General features: G+C 33.8%; 1 protein-coding gene across 5 annotated transcripts in view; it reads left to right on the top strand.

Moving 5' to 3' along the window:
* KIAA1715 (KIAA1715 ortholog) overlaps positions 1–22,915 on the top strand; it is an 89,090-nt gene extending 66,175 nt beyond the window's left edge. For 4 of the 5 annotated variants that reach the window (XM_011944007.1, XM_011944009.1, XM_011944010.1 and 1 more), the window contains 5 exons: positions 3,478–3,690; positions 11,548–11,653; positions 12,853–12,923; positions 13,721–13,891; positions 21,360–22,915. In XM_011944007.1, coding sequence (XP_011799397.1) covers positions 3,478–3,690; positions 11,548–11,653; positions 12,853–12,923; positions 13,721–13,891; positions 21,360–21,592 — 794 coding nt within the window. In that variant the 3' untranslated portion in view covers positions 21,593–22,915. Of the gene's footprint in view, positions 1–3,477; positions 3,691–10,086; positions 10,113–10,165; positions 10,233–11,547; positions 11,654–12,852; positions 12,924–13,720; positions 13,892–21,359 lie in introns of all 5 variants that reach the window. The other variant, XM_011944006.1, reaches the window with a different exon arrangement.
* Positions 22,916–26,191: the final 3,276 nt, after the last annotated feature.

The raw sequence follows: 26,191 nt of genomic DNA, 5'->3' as shown, positions 1-26,191 counted from the left end.
TTCAAAATGCAGAAATCACCGGTCTTCTGTGTCCTTCGCGCTGGGAGTTGGAGACTGCAGCTGTTCCTATTCGGCCATCTTGCTCCGCCCCCATCCCAATATTATTTAATAGCAAACTAGAGTTATACATTTACGTTTTTATATAAATTGTGAATTTATACATTTAAACGACTTCACAGGTAACTTTAGGGAGACATTTAATGTGTAAATTAGTATCTATATATTTTAAATAATTGCCTTAGAAATTCTAGATTGTTTAGTTTTTTGATTTATTATAATCGTTGGAACCTTTAGATGTGCACTATTTCTGCTAATAGTTATTGCCTGTTAAGTACTTCGCATGTGCTTTGGCTGAGTTCTTTGTCTTGATTTTCTCATTTAATCTTTACAACAACCATAAGAGGTAAGTATTCACATTATGAGAAAGCTGCACTGAGTGATGTCATCAACTTGGAAAAGGTGGCATACACATCTAATAAACAGAGTGGAGCTAAAATTACGACCATTTGATCCCAGAGTCTTTGCTTTGCACAGCTATGCTGTTTTATCATTAATTTAAGCTTCTGTTTAATATAGTAGTTTTAAAAATATATCATTTGGATTCTATTTGCTTCATTTTTAATATATAATTGTACATATTTTTGGGGTTACATACTGGCATACAATTTATAATGATTAAATCAAGGTAATTGGGATATCCATCACCTCAAGCATTTATCTTATGTTGAGAACATTCCAATTCTTCTCTTCTAGCTACTTTGAATGACACATTATTGTTAATTGTAGTCACCCTACTGTACTATCAAACACTAGTTCTTATTCCTTGTATCTAACTATATTTTGTACCCACTAACCAAACTAACTTTATTCATAACTCTTAATAAATAACCTCTTTGAAAAGAGGTTGGTAATGGGTCTGTTTGCTTCATTTTGAATTTAAACCTAATATAGGCATGTCATCATCCTCAGTGAGTGTGATTTTTCTTGGGTCATTGATCATTGATGAGGGTGTTAAAACATACTCCAGTTGAGAATTAACCTTATGGCATACTTCTTATGATTTTGTTGCCAGATTCATGTGGAATGCTTGGTGGCTCTTTTGGGAGATTTGGGGGCTTTGTATCTTACAATTAAGGCAGGAAATGTGGAATATATGTAACATGACTATTTCGTTGAGTACTGGAAACTTTTTAGAGTAATTAATACAAAACTGTATGAATCACAAGTATTTAAAAGGAAATAAATCTGAGGTATTTTAAATTGAGACTACCAGAATATTTTATAATATTTTGCCAAATATAGATTTAGTACCTTGTTGTTATTTTAAACTATTGAAGATATTGTAGCCCTTGTTACTTGCTTTTCCTTTGAAAATTATGAAACTACATTTTCTCCCTTTTGTGACTCTCCTGTACATTTTCCCCCTTTGCCTAAGTTTAGATTTAGAATTATTAAGGGACATCTCTTTTATGGAATGCTTGACATGGTGTCCTTTGTTAGCTAGTCACCTTTCAGTGGTGTACTAGTGACAGTAAAAGCATTTCAGGTAATTTTCACTGGGTAAATGTACATTTAGAGGAAGTAGTCTCAAGTCTTCATGAAGAGGAAGGATAATAGCTGCTTTTATATAGTCTAATAAATGCTAAACTTTTATTTATCTGGAAGAAAAATGCCGCTTTTTGAGTTATGCTTTACCTGAAAGTTGGCTGAAAAATGATTTACAGTATTTGATACCTTATTTTCAAAAGAACAGTTTAAATTATCAAATCCTAATATGATTTTATTGATCTCAGTACATTTTGCAGCATTTAACAGCTTTCCTAATATGCAACCACCTATTAAGGTGCTCCTTGTGAGTAAAAAATAAAGTTAGCAGCTAATTTGCAGATGTTAGGATATGATTTGTTCAGGTAAAAGCTGAAATTTACTACATAATTTGCATGGAAAGTAGCAAAATATAAAGATACTTCCATTTTTATAATGATACTATGCTTATAATTTATTATTGCCATGGCTTGGTTAAAGACTAAATTGTGAACCAATGGAAAATTAGTTGGTCCCAGTAATTTTAGCTAAAATCATTTGAAAATACTTAGTTGTGCACAAAAACTGTCATCTGAAGTATTTATTAAATGTGAGCTATCAGTTTACAGACATTATCATATTTAATTCTCATAACAATTATGTTACTTAATAATATTATCCTAATTTTACAGATAAAATAACGGGTTTATCAAAGTTAAGTAACCCATCTGAAGTCATGTAGCCAGCTCCAGGATTCCAGCCAAATCTTTTTGACTTCAGGACCCTGGTTCTTAGCTAGTAGACTAGATTGGGATGAACTAAGATCTGACGCTAGACCTGTACTTTCAATTGCAATGAACTTTCATGAAAATCTTTAACTGTCAAGTAGAGTCCAAGTGTTTTGCTTCTGGATGTATGTATTTTTACTATTTATACCAATTAAAAATAACTCATTTAGTTTCAGCTCACTAATTCAGGATTTGTGATAATTTAATGTGGTAGGTAGAATTGAAAAAGTATAAAGTCTTCTTTATGTGAAATCTTACCACTGACATTCAAGTAAAATATTGGTGGGAATGGAGAATAATACAATTTAATTTTATGTTACTGAGTACAAGTCATGAAACTTTTTTTGTAAACAGCCAGATAGTAAATATAGTTAAATGGCCTTGAGAGCCATATGGTCTCTGTTGCAAGGACTCTACTCTTCTAAAGCAGTCATAGACAATATGTAAACAAAAGAACTGGCCTGTGTTCTAATAAAACTACAAAAGCAGGCGGCAGCCTGGATTTGGCATGTTTGCTGACCCCTGTTACAGAGAATCTTGTAATTTCTGTAACTATAAGCTTAAGATTTATTAATGATGAAACATTGTTTATACGGAGTAGATCTGTTGAATGTTTTGGCCAAAACAAATTTGCCAAAAGAATAGCAATACCATAAAGGAGGATGGAAATGGTACCTCCTAATAGTAAAAATACTTTTTCAGCATTTCTATGACTACTTAGATTAATTACTTTGATAATTCCAGAATATACTTATTCACTTATCTCTTAGTTTTTAGTTTTTTAAATCTTGAAAAACAAATCTGCAATTTGGAGTTTTCACTAATTCTGATAAACTTTCTTTCCTTTATCATAATTAGGAAGATTACTGTAAAAAGACTTGACACGTAATTGGGTTATTTTATTGTACTGAATTTGTTTTGAAAAGTGGTATCAGTAGCTATGCTTGGATCATGGCTTGTTGTGTAAACATGTACAGTTGAACTGTAAGTTCAGAAATAGAGTACTTTGTTTTCAATGTCACATATTATAGATTTCTTATTATAAGTAATTTTGACACTACAATGCCTTTTGGGGCTGTAAAATTTTAATAAATATAAATTGCTTGTGATATTGGCTAATATGGTATATTGGAAATTAAGTCTAGTATGTACTTACTCTTCTCAGAGATTCGTCAGCGAACTGCAGCTCAAAGAAACCTTTCTCCAACACCAGCAAGCCCTAACCAGGGCCCTCCTCCACAAGTTCCTGTATCTCCTGGACCACCAAAGGACAGTTCTGCCCCTGGTGGACCCCCAGAAAGGACTGTTACTCCAGCCCTCCCATCAAATGTGTTACCAAGACATCTTGGATCCCCTGCTACTTCAGTGCCTGGAATGGGTAAACAGAGCACTTAATGTTATTTACAGTTTATATTGTTTTCTCTGGTTACCAATAAAATGGGCCATTTTCAGATGGTATGGAAATGGCATTTCATTTGGAAATAGCAGAGCAGTTATCTGATTAAGCAGGAGTTCCATATTCAATTAGCCATAACTCTTTACAGCTGGCACCTTGCGATACTGAAACCTATTTCTCGAGCTCATTTAACTGTTATGGCTTCTTTGTTTAAATGGCAATAAAACTTTGTATTATTCTGTAGCCAACAGTACAGCATATCTTTTTATATTCAACTTTAGAATGCCTCCAGATTTATATAAAATGGGGATAGAAGAAAACACTTTTGGAATGTATTGATGGTTTTTGCTAAACTCCATACATATATTTTTAAACATGACAACGTGTTTCAGGAATAATACTCCTGTATTGTGGTATACTTTTGTTAATGTGGGCTAGTAGATTTTTTTTTAAGGCATAGAACCTTAGTATTTTCTGGTAGATATTTTATAAAGCTCTAAAATGAACAGATTGTCTTTATTTTATTTCATAGATTATCTCTTTTCACTGTGGTGGATCTCTAGGGGAAGATCCCATTCTGAAGTGTAATAGACTATAGTACCCTGCAGTTTCTTTTGGAGTGTGTGATTGGGGCATGGAAGTCCACTGCTTTAGCACAGATCACATTGTTTTACATAGATTTCCATGTCATATTGTTGCATATGATAGTAAATTATTTGTTTTAGATTATTTAATTCTAATGTAGATTAATTTGTTATTTCATGACTAATTACTAATATGTAATTAATAATGATTTTGAGACTAGGCAGTAGCTGATATCAGGTAATCAGAGTATTTGTGTAGTAAAATCATTAAAAAATGGAAATGTTACGTAGTACAGTAGATGTTTTTCCTGTTTTCCTTCACAAATGCAGCATGAGATTTTAGGAGACTAAAAAACCTCTTCATTTATTAACATTAAGAATACTGACTATAAATGAAATGTATACAAATCTTAAAACTTTTAAAATAGTTACGTAAAACAATACTTTTAAATTTGACATATAATGACAATACTTAAGGCAGCCATATATTTCATGCGATTGATAAAAGTTAAATTGATTGAAAATTAATGTTTCTGTTGTTATCTGGTTGATTTGAGATACCCATGATTTGTAAATTAAAATTCCTGGTTGTTTAATGAAATAACATTTTTGGGTGCGAATGTATGGATTATATACCTTTGTATATCTAATTTATTTTAAGCAAAAAGTTTAGCAACATATATAGTAATAAAAACTGTTTTGCACATGTAAGAATAGGGCTATAGAAGGAATAATAGCCTAGATTTTATGGTCATGTAAATATAACATGTTTTACTAAAGTTTTTAATTAGTTTCTGTGTGAAAGACTGTGTTTAAATTGTACATTGCCAAAAATGTGAATGAGTTAAATAATTTATTATAAAGAAGATTAATACTTAATTTTTTCTTTATGCCATATTTGTGGAAGAGAATCAATTTAATGTGTATTACCACAGAGCTCCCATATGTTTGAAAATTAATAACCAGCAGGTACTTGATAATTTGCCAAGCTGTGTAAAAATGACCAGTATTCCTACAATGATTGCTTTTGATGTTTGTATTAATTACCATTGTCTATAACAGCATGAATATAAAGATGCATGTGCAAGAGGTTTAAGACATTTTTATGAAATCTGTTATTTCATGTATCCAGATTCTTTTGTGGATATGTTCACTTTAAATATGTAGAAGTAAAATACTCTAGCAAAAGTTAAGTTGGCTTAAATGCTTTCCAAATCTAATTTGGCTTGCTTATTCAAGTTGAAAATTTGATAATGAGGGATGACCATGTCTGGATTCAAGTTTATTTTTTGATGATAATAATTGAATGTTGTTAGCACAAGTAAACCAGTAACTTAGCTGATGGAATCTTTTTTTTTTTTTTGTGAGACGGAGTCTTGTTCTGTCATCCAGACTGGAGTGCAGTGTCGTGGATCTTGGCTCACTGCAACCTCTGCCTCATGGGTTCAAGCAATTCTCCTGCTTCAGCTTGTTGAGTAGCTGGGATTACAGGCAGGCACCACCAGGCCTGGCTAATTTTTGTATTTTTAGTAGGAGTTTCGCCGTATTGGCCAGGCTGTTCTCAAACTCCTGACTTCAGGTGATCTGCCCACTTTGGCCTCCCAAAGTGCTGGGATTACAGGTGTGAGCCACTGCGCCCTGCCAGTGATGGAATCTTAAAAGTGCATTTGAGAGCCAGGTGCAGTGGCTCACGCCTGTAATCCCAGCACTTTGGGAGGCCGAGACGGGCCGATCACCTGAGGTCAGGAGTTCGAGACCAGCCTGACTAACATGATGAAACCTCATCTCTACTAAAAATACAAAAATTATCCAGGCCTTGTGGCAGGCGCCTGTAATCCCAGCTACTTGGGAGGCTGAGGCAGGAGACTTGCTGGAACCCCGGAGGTGGAGGTTGCAGTGAGCTGAGATCATGCCACTGCACTCCAGCCTGGGCGACAGAGCGAGACTCCGTCTCAAAAAAAAAAAAAACAAAACAATGTACTTGATTTCTAATACTAAGAACTTGGTCTAGAACCTGACTTTTATTTACTAATAGCTATAATTTTGACATCAGTTGCCCTTTTATAGATGGTAATAGCCTTTAAGTTTGTGATTATTTACAAATCAAATTTCCTTTTTTTCCTTTAAATTATAGGAATTTAGTATAATGTATTGCTATCCTAAAGCCATCTTGAATACTTGAAAGATTTTGTCACAGCCATTTTGAAACCTTTGTATCCCTATATTGCAGGGCGTCTTCCAACAGGGTTCCATTTTGTTTCAGAGTCTTCTATGAAGTCTCCATGTAAACCTCCATTGCTGCCCACCTTATTATGTTCATTCTGTCTTGTTTTACAAAGGCAAACATCACATTTTATTTTGTTACTTTCTTCTCAGTGCCTTCTGTGTGGTGTTTCAATTCAGAGTATCTCCTGCAAATAGTTCTCTTTCAGTTTTCAGAGGTTATAGGGTTACAATTCATAACGTTTGAATGTGTAACTCTTTATTTTTATTATTTTTATATAAAATAAAAATTAACTAAATTTTATGTGTTATTCCTCCACTCCCCACTCACTATTAGTCTCTTATGATATTGTCTAATTTATTACATGAACACAGTGTATTTCTTTTCACTTATTTAGGTCATTAATTTCTTTAAGGTCATTAATTTCTTTAATAACATTCAGCAATGTTTTGTAGTGTTTGGTGTATAGATTTTGCAACTTTTTTGGTTAAATTCACATCTAATTATTTCATATTTTTAATGCATTTGTAAATGGTATTGTTTTATTAACTATTTCCAACTGGTATATAGAAATACAATTGATTTTTGTATATTGCTCTTGTATCCTATAACCTTGATAAACTAATTTATTGGCTCTAGATAGAATAACGTTTTTGTAGATTATGTAGTATTTTCTACATAGCCACATTGAATAAAGAAAATTCTACTTCTTCCTTTCCAATCTGGTTTTCTTTTATTTATTTTTCTTACCTTACTATATGAGCTATAACCTTCAGTACAGTGTTAATAGACGTGCTAGGAGTGGACATCCTTGCCTTTTTGTTGATCTTACAGGAAAAGCAATTATTCTTTCACAGTTTAGCATGATGTTAGCGCTAGGGTTTTTTGTTTTAATAAATACTCCTTATTGGCTTGAAGTGCCCATCTATTCTTAGTTAGCTGAAGGTTTTCTTTTAAATCAGTAATAGATTGTGGATTTTTTCAAATGCTGTTTCTACAGCTATTGAGATGTTTTTATTGCACTTTGTTTCTTTGTTTTAATGCCTGTTCATATAGTGAATTACATTGATTTTTAAATGTTAAACTAACTTGCTTTCCTGGAATAAATCTCACTTGATCATGATGAATTATCTTATATGCATATTGTTGGCTTTGATTTGCTAATATTTTGTGAAAAATGTTTATGTCAATACTCATTAGGAATATTGGTCTGTGATTTTTTTTTTTGTTTGTTTATTTTTTCCTTGTCATATCTTTTTCTGGTTTTGGTATCAGAGTTATGTCGGTTTCATTTCATAACATTATGAGTAAGTATTCCCTATTCAATTTTCTGGACAATTTGTGTAGAATTGGTATTATTTCTTCCTTAATTTAAATGTTTCCTTAATTTTAAAGATTTGACCAGTTGAAGCATCTGGTCCTATTTTTTTTTTTTCCTGAGAGAAAAAGTTGTTTTTTTTTTAACTAAAAATTCAATTTCTTTAAGAAAAACTATGAGAAATATCACACATGAACATAGATGCAAAAATTCCTAACAAAATTTTAACAAATAATTATTTTTATCTTCTTGAGTGAACTTTAGTAGTTTGGTAGTCTTTCAAGGAATTTGTCCATTTTATCTAACCTGTAGAATTTATTGGCATTAAGTTTCTCATAATATTCCCTAATTATTCTTTTAATGTTTTTACAGTCCAGAATTATGCCATTTTTCTCATTTCTGATATTAATAGTTTGTATCTTTTTTCCCTGATTAGTCTGGCTAGAAGTTAACAATTATATTGATCTTTTCAAAGAACCAGCTTTTCTTTATTATTTTTGTATTTTCTATTGTATTAATTTCCTCTCTGATCTTTATTATCTCTTTTATTCTGTACTTTGGGTTTCATTTGCTCTTCTTTTATAGTTTCTTAATATGGAAGCTGAAATTATGGATTTTAGTCCTGTCTTCTTTTGTAATATAGGTGTTTAATATTATAAATTTTCTTCTCAGTATTGCTTTAGCTGCATATCATAAATTTTGATTTTTTTTCCATTTTCATTCAGTTCAAAATACTTTCTAATTTTCCTTTTTTCTTTGAATCCTGGGTTATTCGAATGTATGTTATTTAGTCATGAAATATTTGGAGATTTTTCAGATGTTTATCTGCTGCTGATTTCTAATTTAATTCTATTGTTAGAAAACATACATTGTGTTATTTGAATCTTCTTATGTGTATTGATACTTGTTTTATGTCTGAGAATGCCATGTATTGGTAAATGTTTTATATTTACTTGAAAGAACATATATTCATGGGCGATTGGTCCCAGGATCACCCAGTAGATACCGTAATGCACGGATGCTCAAATCTCTTAAAAGAAATGGCATGGTATTTGCATATAATGTATACATAACCTTCCATATACTTTAAATCATCTCTAGATTACATATAATGCATAATAGAGTGCAGTCAGTTATCTTTTAAGGTGATTTAAATAATAAAAAGTCTTATATATTTACCCACATGATAACTGTTTTAGATTCTTTATTCCTTTGTGCAGATCTTGCTTTCCATCTGCTATCACTTTCCTTCTGCCTCAAGGACTTCTTTTTAACATTTCTTGTATTGTTGTTCTTCTAGTGATAAATTCTTTCAGTTTTGTGTATCTGAAAAAGTCTTCATTTAAAAAAGATGTTCATACTGGATATAGAATTTTTGACAGTTTTTTTCTTTCAGAACTTTACACATACTGTTTTACCGTTTTCTGACTTGAGTCTTTTCTGATGAGAAGTCTGCTGTCATTGTTATCGTTTTCTCTGTACATAATGTGTTTTTTTTAGTTGTTTTTAAGATTTCTCTCTCTCTTTTTTTTGTTTTTTTTTTGAGACAGAGTCTCGCTCTGTTGCCCAGGCTGGAGTGTAGTAGCACGATCTCAGCCCACTGCAACCTCCACCTCCCAGGTTCAAGCAATTCTCCTGCCTCAGCCTCTTGAGTAGCTGGGACTACAGGCACGTGTCACCACGCCCAGCTAATTTTTGTATTTTTAGTAGCGATGGGGTTTCACCATATTGGCCAGGATGGTTTCTATCTCTTGACCTTGTGGTCTGCCCACCTCGGCCTCCCAAAGTGCTGGGATTACAGGCATGAACCACCTTACCCGGTCAAGATTTTTCTCTTTATTATTGGTTTTAAGCAATTTGTTCATGCACTGTGTTGGAGCAAAATTATGTTTCGTGTATTTGGGATTTGTTGATATTTTTGAATCTGTGGGTTTATAGATTTAATCAAATTTGGAAAATATGCATTATTTAAATAGTTTTGTCTTTTTCTTCATTTCTCTCGTCTTCTTGATGGACTCCAAGTACACACACACAGACACACACACACACACACATACATATATATATTAGGCTGCTTGAGATTGTTCTGTGGTCTTGCTCTGTCACCCAGGCTGTAGTGCAGTGGTATGATCATGGCTCACTGCAGCCTCCACCTCGCGAGTTCAAGCAGTCCTTCTACCTCGGCCTCCTGAGTAGCTGGGACTACAGGTGCATGCCAGCACACCTAGCTAATTTTTGTATTTGTTTTGTAGAAATGGGGCTTCCTCATATTGCCCAGGCTGGTCTTGAACACCTGAGCTCAAGTGATCTGTCTACCTCGACCTCTCAAAGGCTGGTCTTGAACACCTGAGCTCAAGTGATCTGTCTACCTCGACCTCTCAAAGTGCTGGAATTACAGGCATGAGCCACTGTGCCCGGGTATCATTTTGTATGGTTTCTATTGCTATATCTTAAAGTTCACCAGTTTTTTTGTGTGCAGTGTCTAAACTGTTGTACACATAATCTGTGGATTTTTTTATACTAGACATTGTAGTTTTTATCTGTAGAAGTTCAATTTGGTTTTAAGTTTTAAGTTTTTTTATGTCTACTTAACATACTGAATCTTTGGATTCTCAAACATAGGAAATATAGTCATAAGAACTGTCTTAATATTTGTCTACTAATTCAGTTATTTTCATGATTTCTGGGTCAATTTTGACTGATTTTTCTTATTGGTGATATTTTCCTGCTTCTTGGCATGTCTAGTAATTTTTAATCTGATGCCAGAGATTGTGAATTTTACCTTATTGAATGCTGGGTTTTAAAAATTCCTATACAGTACTCTTCTGAATACTTTACCTAATGGCCTGTGTGTTAGGAGGTTTTTCCAATCTGATTGGAAATGGGCAATATTCTTGGCCCTGTATAAACGCTGTTTCTTTTCACCTTTTTGAGTAGTCTTTTTCCTCCATCCTCAGATAGTTTTCTTATGTGCATACACCAGTCAGTACTCTGCTGAATTCTCCAGTAGACCCTCTGCAGATCTTTGTTGTTCTTTCTCTGTGCCTTCTCTCCTGCTTGGTACCCTTTCTTGTGAACTCGGTATGCCTTGGCCTCCTCAGAATTCTGGCTTTGTCTCCTCAACTATGAGAGCCTGCTACACTTCACCTGGGTTTACTTTCACTGCGAAGTGGAAACTATAGGCAATAAGCTGGGGCAGTTGTAGGGCATGTTTTGTTTTTAGTCTTCTCAGGGAACAATAACCTACATTGCTTGATATCCAGTGTCTTTAAAACTGTTACTTCATATGTTTTGCACAGTATTTTAGTTGTTTTAGGTGGATGTTAAATCTGACTCCTGTTACTCTATTATGGCCTGAAATAGAAGTCCCCTGATTTATTATTACGTAGGCTTTTAAGAGTTGGAGCATTTAAAAAAAATCAGTTTGTACAGAACTAAGCATAATTTTATTTGCTAGTAGTTATGTAGGAATCTACTATAGAATCTGCTAGCAAAGGTAGTTCTAATATAGCACATATTTAAATTTATTTTTGTAGTACCGTATTATTAATGAAAACTTGAATGTTCTTCAGAGATTTATAAGAATTAATATTTTGCTATTTTGTTAAAACCTTTTAAAAGTTCTAACAAGCATGGGTAGTTCTTGGTAATGGAATTAAACTTTATGTGTATTTCATGTATATAAATTTTGTATGTATTTATTTATTTAATAGGTCTTCATCCTCCAGGTCCACCTTTAGCAAGACCTATTCTCCCCCGAGAACGAGGTGCTTTGGATAGAATTGTTGAATATCTGGTTGGTGATGGTCCACAAAACAGGTAATATTTACTGGGGTGGTAGATAAATGAAAGTGAAAACAGGATGTGTGTGTGTGCACACACTAGGTGTTCTACAGTTTTGTGGCACCTATTTTCTGACTTCATAGCATAATGGAATATTTTATAGTCCTGCAAAAGAGTACATATTCAATTATTTGACAGTAGAAGTTTTGACAACATAGTCTGGGTTAAATCCATTTTGAAAAAATATTAATTCTGCTATAACTTTTAGAGAAACTGGATTATTTCGTTGAAACTTTTAAACTTAAAGAGCAAAAACATAATACAACTCTAATAGGTTCTAAGAAATGGAGCTTTATAGGTATCAGTACTGGACTTGGTGATAGTAGTACTTTCAATGTTAAGAGTAATTTGCATGTATTTAGTACTTAGCAGTTCTCAAAATGCTTTTCCAATTCTTAAAATAACTCTAGGAAGATCGTATGATATGTACAGAGCAATTGTCAAAGTATAGATTTTTTAAAAATTCATAGGGTAGTAGATGTTTGACAGCTGTCCTAATTAATATTATTTAAAAAAAGGAATCAGAATTTAATGTTTATGTAATGAATTGTATGTTATTCAAAATAGAACGACATTTGATATAGTGAAGTGATATTCATTGAGTATATCCACAGAGAACTGAGAAAGTATATAAATACAAAATGAGGAAGATCTTTAGTGTAACTGGGAAAGGTATAAGAATCATATATAGAAATTAATCTTTGGGTTGTACTAAACAAAATTAAATATGTTTATTTGCTGCAAGACTTCTCAGGTTTTAATAATGTTCATTGTGAATCTCTAAGAGGGTTCCAACTTTTCCAGCCTTATCACAGATTTGAAGGCTTTCATCCCCAGCACTATACTTTGGGAAACACCAAAATTTAAGTGTTCAGTTGTCAAATATGTTTCTGCTAACTTAGTAAAGACGTATTCATTTAACTGTTGCTTAGTTTATTTTAAATTTGATGTATAAATTATATTTTTAAATGCTTGAAATTTGGACTTTGGTTAATTTTGACTTTTGTTTACTTTTGTTTAATGAATATTGTTTGTGGTTTACTAAGTCTTATATAATTTGTTATGGCATATTTAGCTGTGTTAAAATATAAATTAATCATGATGGCTAAATTAGTCTCTGTCATGACCTTTGTCTGCTTTTGTAATTGGTCTGTTCATGTTGCCTTATGGTGTAGGTATGCACTTATATGCCAGCAGTGTTTTTCTCATAATGGCATGGCTTTGAAGGAAGAATTTGAATACATTGGTAAGAATTATTGGGCAATGAGATTTAAATATTTTACACTTAAATATTTTATTCTATGCCATTTTCTATGCAGTGTCATTTTATTTTATATACTGTCTTTGTATACATTGGTTAGGCATATTATCCTTATATTAGTACATAGAGCAAAGCAGGGAAGACAATTCAGGTTTTTTCCTGTATAATGGACAACCTGTAGGCCAGTTGTTCTCAAACCCCACTGTGCATCACAATCACCCGAGGAGCTTAAAATAATTATGATACCCAGGACCCATTTACAAAGAGTTTCATTTAATGGACTGAATATGGGGTCCAGGCATCAGTATATTTTTTAAAGCTCCGCAAATGATTCTCATGTGTAGCCACTATTAAAAACTGTGGTAAATTGAAAATGCTTCTAAAATATTATGTACTACATTTTCATGGGTAAATGTGCAAGGTTCTGGATTTTAAAATACCTAATGATTGTGGTGACTAGAAATGTAATCTCACAAATTCATTTAAGTCATTAATATTATTCTGCTATCAACCTGCTGTGTCACTTATTATATAGTTAGCCTGCTATGTAACCTATTATGCCTTTTCTACCTTTAATTTTAAAAATTAAAATTCTAATAATTAGGAAGTATGCTTTAGTTCTGTTTAGAGCGTCTACCATATTATTATTTAAATAATGTGCACAGTAACTTTTAAAAGGTTCTTTTGAATATCTGCAAAAATAATCTTAAGTGAGTTAACTAATTAGTCCTTGAACTTTGTTTGGTTTGTGGTTTTGCTTATTTTTAAAAAATTCTCTGCAGCTTTTCGATGTGCCTACTGTTTTTTCTTGAACCCTGCGAGAAAAACCAGACCTCAGGCTCCAAGACTTCCTGAGTTTAGTTTTGAGAAGAGGCAGATGGTGGAAGGTTTAAGTTCAGTTGGTCCCTTGCCATCAGGAAGTGTGCTTTCATCAGACAACCAGTTTACTGAAGGTATGAATATATTAAACAGTTTTGCCCCTTAATAACATGTGGTGTTTAACAATAATAAAAGCATAATGCTTTTAGATAAAGATGGATTAATTTATCAGATTTTGCTGCATGCATATGTCAACTATTGCTCTGTTACTGTAGCCTCCTGTGTGATAAGTGTGATGTGTTTTACTTTTAACATGCAGATTGTATTGTGATAAGCAGCATCTAGCATCAGCTAGTTAAATACTGTTTATGGAGTGACCTTTTCTAAAAAGTGTTGGGAGATTTGATTAGTAATATTTTCATGGGTTATTTTTTTCAATTTATCTGAGTGAAAGAAACAACTATTCAAAGGATAAAATACAAAATTTGTGATTAACGTTGATAGAATAGGTTTGTATCTACCACATGAATTGGTAGAAATTACCAGAAAGCAGGAAACTTTGGAATTATAAAGTTATCCTTGCATTTTTTTGGATTACTGTATCAATAGGACTGGTATTTCATTGAAACAATTTATAAAGGTTCAGAAGATAAACATTGCCTTTGATGTAAAAATCAACCTTGTTTTAGAGAAATAATTTATCGGAGTTTATTGGGTTTTGGAATTCATCTTACAATTCTGTTTTAGGAATTCTTGAGGAAGTTTCATGAAAAAAATGGAAAAGATGAGGTGGAAGATTAGACTATTGCCAGCTGTTTCTTGCTACAGTGTTAATATTTGGCCAGGAGCTCTTTGTTAATCAGCTCTGAATTATGAAGATTGCCAAAATTATGAAATAGGCCATAATATTTTGTTGCTATGTGTGATATGGAAAAAAAATGCATATTAGAAGTTTAGTTCACATAATTTATTTACCAGTCAGGATTAATTATTTTAATTTCTAGGAATTACCATTTACATGTATTTGATATTTTCTTCATAAAAACATTGAGTACTGTATAAATTGCTTTAATTGAGAATATTATATGAAGCAGTGAATTTTCAGATATCAGAAATTTAGTATGGGGTTTGAGCATCTATATATTTTTTTTAACTATGAAGAGTGAACCTAAAATGCGTGTGTTGAATTGGGCTTGGCTTTTGGCTTACTAACAAATATGGAAGTGAATTTGAATACAGATAGCTATGACAGAGGCCTGTTTCTTCCAACACTGAATCAATGCATTCGTCTTCTCCAAGTCAGCAGCATCAACTCCAAACAGAATGTCCTTTTTTTTCTTTTGCTTAAGTTGTGCTCTGAGCTGCATGCTGTCACGTGCAAACCATCTGCCTTGCCATTGCAGCCTCTTGGAACTGAAAATTAAAGGATTTCATACTGAAGATGCCTAGAGGAAAAATTGAAGTCTTTTCTATGAGTAGCCCTGCTTATAGAAGCTAAAGTGAATATCTGTAAGCTAATTGTTGGGACAAAAACAAACAAAAAAGACCAGACAAGAAAAAACAGCCAACACAGTGAAAATCTTGATAATGAGTCCCATGCTTTTTATCTTCTGCTAAAGTCAAGATAGATAGCAAAAAACACCTAGCTATACCTTTCCTTCTTACCTAATACAGGAGGAGCAATACCCCAGATGTCTCATTTTCTGTCTGAAATTCCTGGAAAGTCTTACTTGCTCAAACCCAACCCAATAAGGTAGTGTTATTACATGAAGACAAAACTGGAGGCAGAGTTTGATAACTCCATAAGGCTAAAAACTGAAGCAACAATTCCATTTGGTTAAGATAGTTTCTAGAATAATAACTTTCATGTTTCTCTTTGGATTCATCAAAGTGGCCATGAGCATCTTTTTCTTTGGCTTTCCAGAAGATTGAAACTTTTCTCAAGACTTCTAACTCAACACTGTGATACGCAGTTATCAATTCCAAGCTGGCTTCCTTTAGTAAACAACTAGAAGTATATCTGATGAACAGATGAAGCTGCATTTGTTTTGAACACCGGTGGCTTATGATTATATTGAACTATTAAGATCATATCATCTCAATCATCTACTCTTTGCTAACAGCCAATGTTTTGGACTTCTGATTTCTAAATGATGTAGATACTTGAGGTCTGAAAAAAAAAACTTTTCTGCTTTAATTCTTATATTATTAAAAGTATTGAAGTGGCTCATTCTTAGCAGCAGAAATTGTAGAGATGAAGTTATTGAAGTTACAGATGGAAGCAAAAGGTAACTTTCTTCCATCCAAACTTTTCTTTAAACAAATATCAGTAATCATTTTTATGAGCAATCAAGAATTAATAGAAGAAATATATTTTTTTCAATCTGTGATGTAAGTATTTTGAAGTTAAGTTTTGCCTGGATTCTGATTTTGGAAGAGTTCTCATTTAGGATGAGGCACAAAGCTGTTAAAATTTCTGGACCACTCTTTAGAAAAACATACAGAATCTTGGAAAGTTTTCATCAAAGGAGGAGACCTAGAAGAAATTTCTCCCATTAATTTCTCACCTGAATACCTAGAGTATTTTTTTTCTGGAATTTTACATCCAGATGCTTTGGTAATAGATTGTTAGAGAAATACAAGAAATTATGGATATAGATTGCCTTTTTATTTGAGGGCACACTAAATATGCCAAGGAATGAACTGCTTTTAGGTTCCTCAGTTTTTTTTTTTTTTTTTTTTGAGACAGAGTCTCGCTCTGTCGCCCAGGCTGGAGTGCAGTAGCCGGATCTCAGCTCACTGCAAGCTCCGCCTCCCGGGTTTAGGCCATTCTCCTGCCTCAGCCTGCGGAGTAGCTGGGACTACCGGCGCCCGCCATCTCACCCGGCTAATTTTTTGTATTTTTTAGTAGAGACGGAGTTTCACCATGTTAGCCAGGATGGTCTCGATCTCCTGACCTTGTGATCCTCCTGTCTTGGCCTCCCAAAGTGCTGGGATTACAGGCTTGAGCCACCGCGCCCGGCCGTAGGTTCCTCAGTTTCTTTTATGGTTAAATGGATAGTACCGTAATACTTGAATCTCTGCTAAGTTATATTACAGTGGTTTATCAGTTTTACTTTTTTTTAAAAAGCATTCTTTTAATGTTATGTGATAATCATTAGAGTACTAGGTTTCTACAGTGTTGGTATTCTATTGCAGTGATTTTTTTGGCTAGCATGTTTAAAAAATGTTACTGTTAATATTGTGTTTGTATTGCTCAGTTGTGTTTGTCTAGGTCTTATGCAATTATTTTAGTAGAATATAGTTTTTGTCCAATTGGAAATAACTTCCTAATAGTAAAACTCATGGCATCTGATCAATACTATCAAAAATAGCAAGTGAAATTTATATAAGGTAAAATTTAACTTGATAATATGATTTTAAAAGTCCTTCCCTTTCTTTTATGCAAAATACTGTTACCATTAGGTTGCGCTGAACAAGGGAAGATTCTAAGTTTAGTATTTTTGTTATGATGCTCCAGGAAATTAAACTATTTGATAATGTAAATTTTGTTGAATTTCATGTATTTACCAGATCCATTAAATAATCTTTTTATACCTTTGTTTATATTTACTTATGTGCAGCCTTCTCAGGATATAAACTTACTTGCAGTATGTTTTTGCATGTTTGTTTTAGATATAGAGATCTTTTGGCCTTCTCACTCCCTTTTCTAAAACAACTTCACTTAATAGTTTAGTTTTAGATCGTTGCTTAATAATTAAACTCTTGGCCAGACACAGTGGCTCACGCCTGTAATCCCAGCACTTTGGGAGGCCGAGGCAGGTGGATCACGAGGTCAGTTTGAGACCAGCTTGGCCAATATTGTGAGACCTCGTCTCTACTGAAAAATACAAAAATGATCCAGGCATGGTGATGCGTGCCTGTAGTCCCAGCTACATGGGAGGCTGAGGCAGGAGAATCACCTGAATCCGGGAGGCGGAGGTTGCAGTGAGCTGAGATTGTGCCACTGCACTCTAGCCTAGGCGACATGGTGAGACTCTGTCTCAAAAAAAATAAAAATAAAAAAAAAAACTCTTAACTTGTCTAGTTGATTTGTTCAGAAATGGTAAATAATTAAATGGTATTCTGTGTGTTGATGAATACTAGCTATTATGAGTGGTTATAATTTAATTGAATTTTATTTACTGAGTTGTTGGGTTGAGTTGGGGTGAAATTTATACCTTTGTTTCTTAAATATAAGTTAACCATTTTCCTTAAGGCAGGAAAATCTTGTAAAAAGTGCCTTGTTTAAAACTTGTGAGTTCAAAGACATGTTGTCAATTTTAATTTAACACAGTTCCTTTGGGTAAGTTTGTAGCTTACTTATATAGTGGGCACTGATGTGTTAGCAAGGCAAAAATATATGAAGTTGTTTTGCTAGACTATTATTTAATTTTCTTAAAAAAATTATTTTTTCAAGAACTAGAGTAAAAACCTAAACATTATATTCTTTATATGTTTTTGCATGTGTGTAGTTTATAGGTGAGGCAGTGATATTCATTATATAATTACACTGTTTTATGAGTTTCAGTTTTCTAGCTGAGTTGAGACTTTGTCCAGACAACCAGAAGCCAGTTGTTACTATTTGGTAAAATAATAATAATAATAATAATCTCCCACGAATATTGAGGTTGCGATGGGGTGATGGCAGGAGTGGGGAAAGAAATTGCATGGATCATTTTTTGTTTTATCACATTGTGGTATATTGTTTTCTTGGCATTATAGATGCCAGAGTCGAGTTTAACATTTTTCTTACAGATGGAATTAGGTCATTCAGGTAATTGTTTCATATCTCAGTGGGCCATAAAGGGAGTAGGGTTGTTTAATTAGTGTGAACACAAAGCCTGGTTTCTCTGATAGTATTTTATGCCCAAATATTAACATCTTCTGAAATATATTTTATTCCACCAAGCTGTTTTAAACTACAAATTCACAGAAGAAATTTGCTGTTTTTGTTAGAATGGGCAAATGATGAACTTCCATAAAAATGAAAAAAGTATGTTTGTAACACATTAAATAATCTTATAAAGCTCTGTGGTTATTAAATTTATGTGTAATTCTCTGTTAATCATTTACATTTAATTATTTAGATCTTGTTTGATGACTTCTTACAAAATGGCATTGGCATCCAAACATCAATTACCTATCTTATTTAGACTACCTGATGTCTACATCATAGGTGTCATATCACATACCAATTTTTTGTAGTGTTACTGCCATTAAAAAATTGCTTTTCTGCAAATTAACCCAGGAGAAGAAACTTAATCATGAATAGGCTCTTTGATTATTTTCAATTTCCACACATTTCACCAATTTTGTAGTCTTCCACATATTCTCTGAAATGCATTAGTGACTGGAAAACTTTGTGTATCTTGTTGTTTTCTGATTATGATAGCACATGGTATTTCTATGAATTCTTGTATTGCAGACATTTAAAAATTTCAGGATTGTAGTTTTCCTCCTTGTATTAACCACTTCTTTATGGCCTCAGAATTTGTACATTAAATTGACTTTGACAAGTAAAGTCTATTTTTGAAAATAGTAACATCACAAAACTTTAATATGACAAGCCTTGAATTTTGATACCTCTCCTGTTTCAGTAAGTATTGAGGCAGTCTGTCAGATAGAATATGACAAACTATATGGGCCTGTTTCCACTTAAACATGTTTATTGGTGAGTTACATCCTGGATTCTGGGCTTTTTGTTTTTTCATTTCTTGTAGCTTTATTGGTTTGTTTCAGAAGGCTTACTAAACTATAAGAAATTGTGAAGTTCTTGCCAAGTAAATACTGCTGTATGGCTAGAGAGTTGTGGAAAACCATGATGCTTAAAATTCTGTCTTGGATACATTCTGTGAGGGTAGAATTACAAATGATTGGTGACTCCTGAAGTTTTCCACGGATAACTTGTTTGCCCTTGTAGCAGAAATGATTTGTACATGCCTGGAGTTTCATTTGCCCTTTCTGCTTTTCCTTTCTGCTCTGGAACATTGAAATAACAAAATTTGAGTGACTTACTGCTTTTCTAACTTGGATTTTTATAAGATTCCAAGTGTGTAGCAATGCTATTTTAAGTTCCATATTAAGATGCAAATAAGATTTTAAAAAATGAAATTTGGCACAAATTAATTTATGGACATTCCTTACTTTTTGTGAGCATAGGAAGTTTTCATATAGTAAAACTATAGAATTTGGGCCTTTATTCTACATATCAAAAGGAGGAAGGTGGTTATAACTAATTATATAAGCCAGAGTCCAAGATATCTCTTTAAAGAAATAATTATTTTTAAGTATTTTAAAAGTCTTGGCATAGAGTATGTGAGCTATAGATAATTTGTGTTTGTTAAAACTGGTATGGTAAAACCATGGATTTCTAAGACTTCCATATTAACATGTGTGCATATAACATATAATTTCTTTGCAAAACGATTCTATTTATTTAGCAAAACTGACCTTTATTATACAAGGAGCTTAATTAGAACTTTTTGCCAAGGCTGGCCTTCCCTCCAGAGTTTTTGAATTAGTAATATTTGTAGTATATATATCTTAAGGAGTCATCTATGAGAGTAGAAATATCTGCCTTTTTTCTGAACTGATATGGTTTAGCCATATATCTCCTAGCAAAAATATTAATTGCTGTTTTTTACATAAACAAATAAATACCTTAAAGCTAGATTTTTATCTTTAACATAGAAATTGGGTGGCCCAAAAGTTGTCTGCTTCAGTCATTCCCTCCCCCATCCTGTTCTTTAAATTTTAAAGAATTAAAGGCAGTTTATTCAATACAATTGTTATATTATTATTAAGGGATTTGAATTAAGTAATACTTAAAAAGAGAGTTTAAAAGGAGTAAATTTTCAGTAGGGACTAGTACCCTTACTTAACTTCTGCTATGGAGATGGGATTAAAAGACCCTTCTCTTTCTGTCCCTCACATGCTAGGTATATAGCACATTCTGACCCAGAGGTTAAATACAGAGGACTTATCTTGCAGAGGGATGAGGAGAGACTAGTCATGCCTTTGGAAAAGATAGAAACCTGACTTCCTGGTTTTTGGATAATAGAGATATATATCAGTGTAGGAAAGCACCATCCACCCACACCCACACACACCCACCCACCCACCCACAAAGTACACATTTACACATTGCTTACAGGGTTGCCTGGACACAAGGGAAACAGTTTCTTCAGAAAATGTAATCTGGACATTAATACATTTGCATTGTTTGCTGGACTATTGTATTATAGCACATAATTCTGTTGGGACTATGATTTTTGGACATTCAACTTTCAGATGTGTCTTTAGTAACTTATTTTGTATGAAAATATGGGACATTAGAAAAAGTATAGTTATGAGTTTATTTCCTCTGAATTATTTTTTTTCTTCTACCATACTAACTGTAAAGGGAGTTATGTACTTATTTTAAAAGACTTTAAGGATAATGTTAGACAATTGTATGGTTTCTGTGCGTGTGTGTGTGTGTGTGTATTTATTTTTTGCTTGCCTTATTTAGCAGTTTTAACATTCGGGTATTCCTAAAGTTTTGAATCTTTATCTTTTCAGAATCTTTAGAACAAGATGTTCTTGATAATAGTACAGAGCAGACAGATGACAAAATGCTAGCTACAGAACAGACACACGAAGGGCTTGAAAAAGCATCTGACTCAGAGGAACCAGTGGAGAAACAAGAGACTGAGAATGAGGAAGCCTCAGTGATTGAAGCCAACTCCACAGTTCCCGGAGCTGATTCTATTCCTGATCCTGAACTAAGTGGAGAATCTTTGACGGCAGAGTAGTAAATGCTTCCACGTGCCTTCAACTGGATATTTATAGTCTTGTTGATGTCAGTTATTGCTTTTTCGGTGGCACTTTCTTTTTTTGCCCCTCTAAGGGTATGCTTGTGTATCATTTGAATTCAGATTGCCTAGCTATTTGAACATCTCAAAGTTATATATACTGGGTATTAAAATTAAAAGCAAGTGATATCAGTGAAGTAAGATCCTTTTGAATCTACAAAGACCCATGCTATTGAGACAGGTTTTAGATATTTTTTATCCATTCTAAAAGTAAACAAACATGTTGCCTTCTTGTTTTCTGTATGTATAACCTGTAAATATCCATTTTGACATAGGAAGAACTTTGGTTAAGAGTAAGTTCTCTAATTGTTTGTTTTAAGGAATGAAACTTGGTTAAGATTTTGACTACTTCATTATTAAAAATTGATAGAATTTTAGCTCCTGAGATATTTACAACTGGGGGAAATGTCTATTTAGGCGTTTACATTAAGTGGTATGAAACTTGTTATTGTTACTACATAGGCACTGGTACGAATTCTCAATAAGAATGCAATGGAACAGTTAGGTAGAACCATAACTACATAGGCACTGGTACGAATTCTCAGTGAGAATGCAATGAAACAGTGAAGTGCAGTGTTTCTTTTTGATGTCTTTTATTTTACAACTGGGCCAAAGGCACATGATGTATATAATTAGTTTATATTTACACATTAGCATATAGGAAATATTTCTGCACTTGACTGTACTTCAATTCCAAACATTATTTATACATGTAAAATGATATATAAGTGAATTTTGTGCTCTTGTTTGTATTTTATTAAGGAAAATAAAAATAATCTGGCATCAGTTTCATTTTGCTAAATATCTAGTCTTCTTCAAACAGTATCTTGGTGGGTGACTTGGCTGCCTGAAAAATCTTAGGAGGAATAGCTCACAATACAATGAATCTGTAGATTCTTCTTAGAGCAAATTATGATACTTTTATTCAGACTTGTTTCCTTTCTAGTTAAGACAAATAGTGACATTTAGAGGTTTTAATCAGAAGTTAGGTTTTTCTGATTCAGGAACATCTTAGGCCAGGCATTTATAATTTTTAACTTTGAGAAACAAGTTTTGTGAGAATAGGATGTGGGTTGCTGGTAGTTAATTGGATTTAATATTTATATTAAGGATTAACTGGAAAAAATTTGTCTCAGTGCTAATTTTTGGACCTTTAATACAGTGTGCTTATCTGTTATGGCCTCCTTTTATCTCTCTTCAGTATTAAAAAAAAAATGGAAATCAAGTTATTATGCTGAAGGGAAAAATATACCTGTATAAGAACAGTGTGTCTGGCTAATGTTTCTAAGTTGCACACAGTTTATTAAAAACTGAACAAAACATTTTTATCATTTAAAAATCTATTTTTATGATTTAATATCTCATATGTGACAATTTTTTTTTTTTTAACTCAGTCTGTTAACAGTCTGGGACATCTTAGTATAGTAACCAGAGTCTTTGAGCCTACCGTATTGGGCTTATATTTCAGGTCTGTAGTCTTGGGCAAGTCACCTAAACTCACTGAGATTATTTTTTCACCTGTAAAATGGGGAGAATTATGTTTATTTTTGAAAGGTATTAGGATAATTAAAAATAATGTAATGTGCCTAGCACACTACCTGATAATGGTGGCGTTGGTTCTTATTAACGTCTTTAAAATATGCAAGGACCGTAAGTTTTTCCTCTTACAGATGAGGAAATTTAAAAATAATATGAACATGTAATTCAGCTGCTCAGATTCAAGCCAATGTTTTTTGCATCAACTTTTCTTTATTGTATGTATGTGTATAAATGCATAGATTACGGAAATAGGAAACTGAAACTCTATAGAATATAATCTGCAAACATGGTCTAGGAAACTGAAACTCTATAGAATATAATCTGCAAACATGGTCTAGCTTCTGTCTCCATCTTCCCTCCATCATTGTGCTGTAGCCATATGGAACTCCTTTCAGTTCTCTGACCATGCCATTTCCTGCCTCAGATTTCAGCTTAAATTTTCCCTCCTCAGAAAGATGCCTTCCCAAACTCCCCATCTAAAGCTGGCCTCTGCCTTTTACTCTCCATCATGTCACTCTCTACTCACCATTCTTATCACAATGTGTATTTGATTTGTTTGCTAGTTTACTGTCTTCACAACATAGTGTCTGTTTGTGCAAGGGTCTTATTTTTCTTATTCACGTCTGAATCTCAAGGGTCTAGCACAATGCTTGATGCATATTGTGTGAATAAATACTTTGTTGCCAAATCCAGTGAAAACTCTCAGTTCTTGTTTCACTGCTTGGCAGTATTGACATTGTTGAATACGCTTTCTTTGAGACGCTTTTTTTCTTTTGGCTTTTCACATATCACACTACTATTCTCTTATTTCTCTGGCCTCTTGCTCTCAACCTCCTTTGAGTGTTGGTATTCCTTAAGTTCTACCTAGTGTCATCATTTCTTCATTCTGCATATTCTTTCTCTAGGCATTCTTCTCAACACCAATGGACTTACCATCTGTCTCTCTGAATCTCAGATCTCCAGCTTTGATCTGTTTCCTTTACTTTAGAGCTATATATTTGCCTGCCTACTGGCCTATCTCTCACAATCCATATATTCAAGAATGAATACTATACTTTGCTTCAAACCTTCAGAACATTCAAACCGTTTGTTTCTCATCTAATCAAATAGTTTCTCTCTAAGCCAGAAGCTGTAAACTCATCTCTTTTCCCTTTATTCAAACTGTCAATTTTTGTCTCCTAAACATCTTCTAGTTATATTCTCATTTCTCTATTCACATCGCATTAATAATGATAAACATTTGCATTCTTATTCTGTGCTAGGCAACATGCTAACTGCTGTAAATATATTATTTTATTTGTACTTTGGCAAGAATCCTGTGAAGATTTTTATCTTTGGACATATAGAAGAGAAAGCTGAGATGTAGAGAGAATATGTATTTAAGTCCGTTTGAGTTACTATAACATAATACCACAGACTGGGTAACATGATGAAGAAAAATTTATTTGACTCACAGTTCTAGAAGCTGGGAATTCCAAAGGCATGATGCTATCATCTGGTGAGGGCCTTTGTGCTTTGTCATCCCATGCCAGAGGCAGAAGGGTAAGAGAGGGCAAGAATGAGCAAGAGATAGAAGTTGCAACCTCAAGCTCTTTTATAATGAGCATTAATCCATTCATGAGGGCTTCACCCTCATGACCTAATTATCTCCATTAGGCTCCAGCTTCCAATGCAACAGTTTAGCATAAGCTTTCAACACATGCTTTTTGTAGCATTCAAACCATAGCAGGAAGCAACTTGTTTAAAGTTGTATACCTGGTAAGTGGAAAACAGGGATTTAAATGTAAGTAAATGACTTCAGAGGATTTACTCTTAATTTCTGTTGTACTGCCTTCTAATTTCAGCCTCCATCATTTCAGATCACGAAAGCTGTCTCTTAACTGGTTTCTTTGTCTCCCACCTTGTGCACTTGCTATATGTTCTGTGTGCTGCAGCCTGAGTTTTTAAAAAATGGAAAATGAGGAGCCGGGTGCAGTGGCTCAAGCCTGTAATCCCAGCACTTTGGGAGGCCGAGGCAGGTGGATCACCTGAGGTCGGGAGTTTGAGACCAGCCTGACCAACGTGGAGAAACACCGTCTCTACTGAAAATACAAAATTAGCCAGGCGTGGTGGTGCATGCCTGTATTCCTAGCTACTCAGGAGGCGGAGGCAGGAGAATTGCTTGAACCCAGGAGGCGGAGGTTGCAGTGAGCAGAGATTGCGCCATTGCACTCCAGGCTGGGCAACAAGAGTGAAACTCCATCTCAAAAAAAAAAAAAAAAGGGGGGGTGAAATGAACCATGCCACACCATTGCTTAGACCCTTTAATGACTCATTAGTGTTCTTGGAATGAGGTCCAAATTTACTAATAAGGCCTGCAAAGCCCTGTGTAATTTTGCTCCTAGTTATGGCTGGCATCTGCACCACAACTATGGCCACTGCCATCTCCCCCACCACACATTTTAAAAGTAACAATACTAGCGTTTTCTGTGCTTTGCATATACAAAGTGTTCTCATCTCCCAGCCTTCTTGAGCTTTTCCTAAGCCTGAGATACGCTCCCACTCACATAGACATTGGGGGCACTAAATAAAAATAGCTGTTTAATTGAATTGGAATCGTTCCACTTGGAACCCAAGTTTGGAAATTTTGCTACTTGTTAAGCTAGGCCTTTTATTTTTAAAGTTGCTATTTCTCATACAGACTCATTTTATGCATTAGGCACACACAGTCACTATTGTTATGGAGAACATAATTGTATCAGGAGAGCTATAGCTTTGGATGTGGGTGTGTGTGCATCAAGGGAGTGATATTCTGATTATATGATGATTTTCATTAAATATAGTATGCTGAGTTTCTAAAAATCCTAAATGATTTAGAAATGGTGCTATATGTGGTTTGTTTGACCCCTGCAAATCTCATGTTGAAATCTGATCCCCATTGCTGGAGGTGTTTGAGTCATGGAGCGGATCCCTCATGAATGTCTTGGTGTTGTCCTTGCAGTAATGAGTTCTTGCTCTATT

This window comes from Colobus angolensis, unplaced genomic scaffold, assembly GCF_000951035.1.
Source record: "Colobus angolensis palliatus isolate OR3802 unplaced genomic scaffold, Cang.pa_1.0 Scaffold224, whole genome shotgun sequence".
Taxonomy (NCBI): Eukaryota; Metazoa; Chordata; class Mammalia; order Primates; family Cercopithecidae; genus Colobus; species Colobus angolensis.
This window is presented reverse-complemented; position numbering and strand designations above follow the sequence as displayed.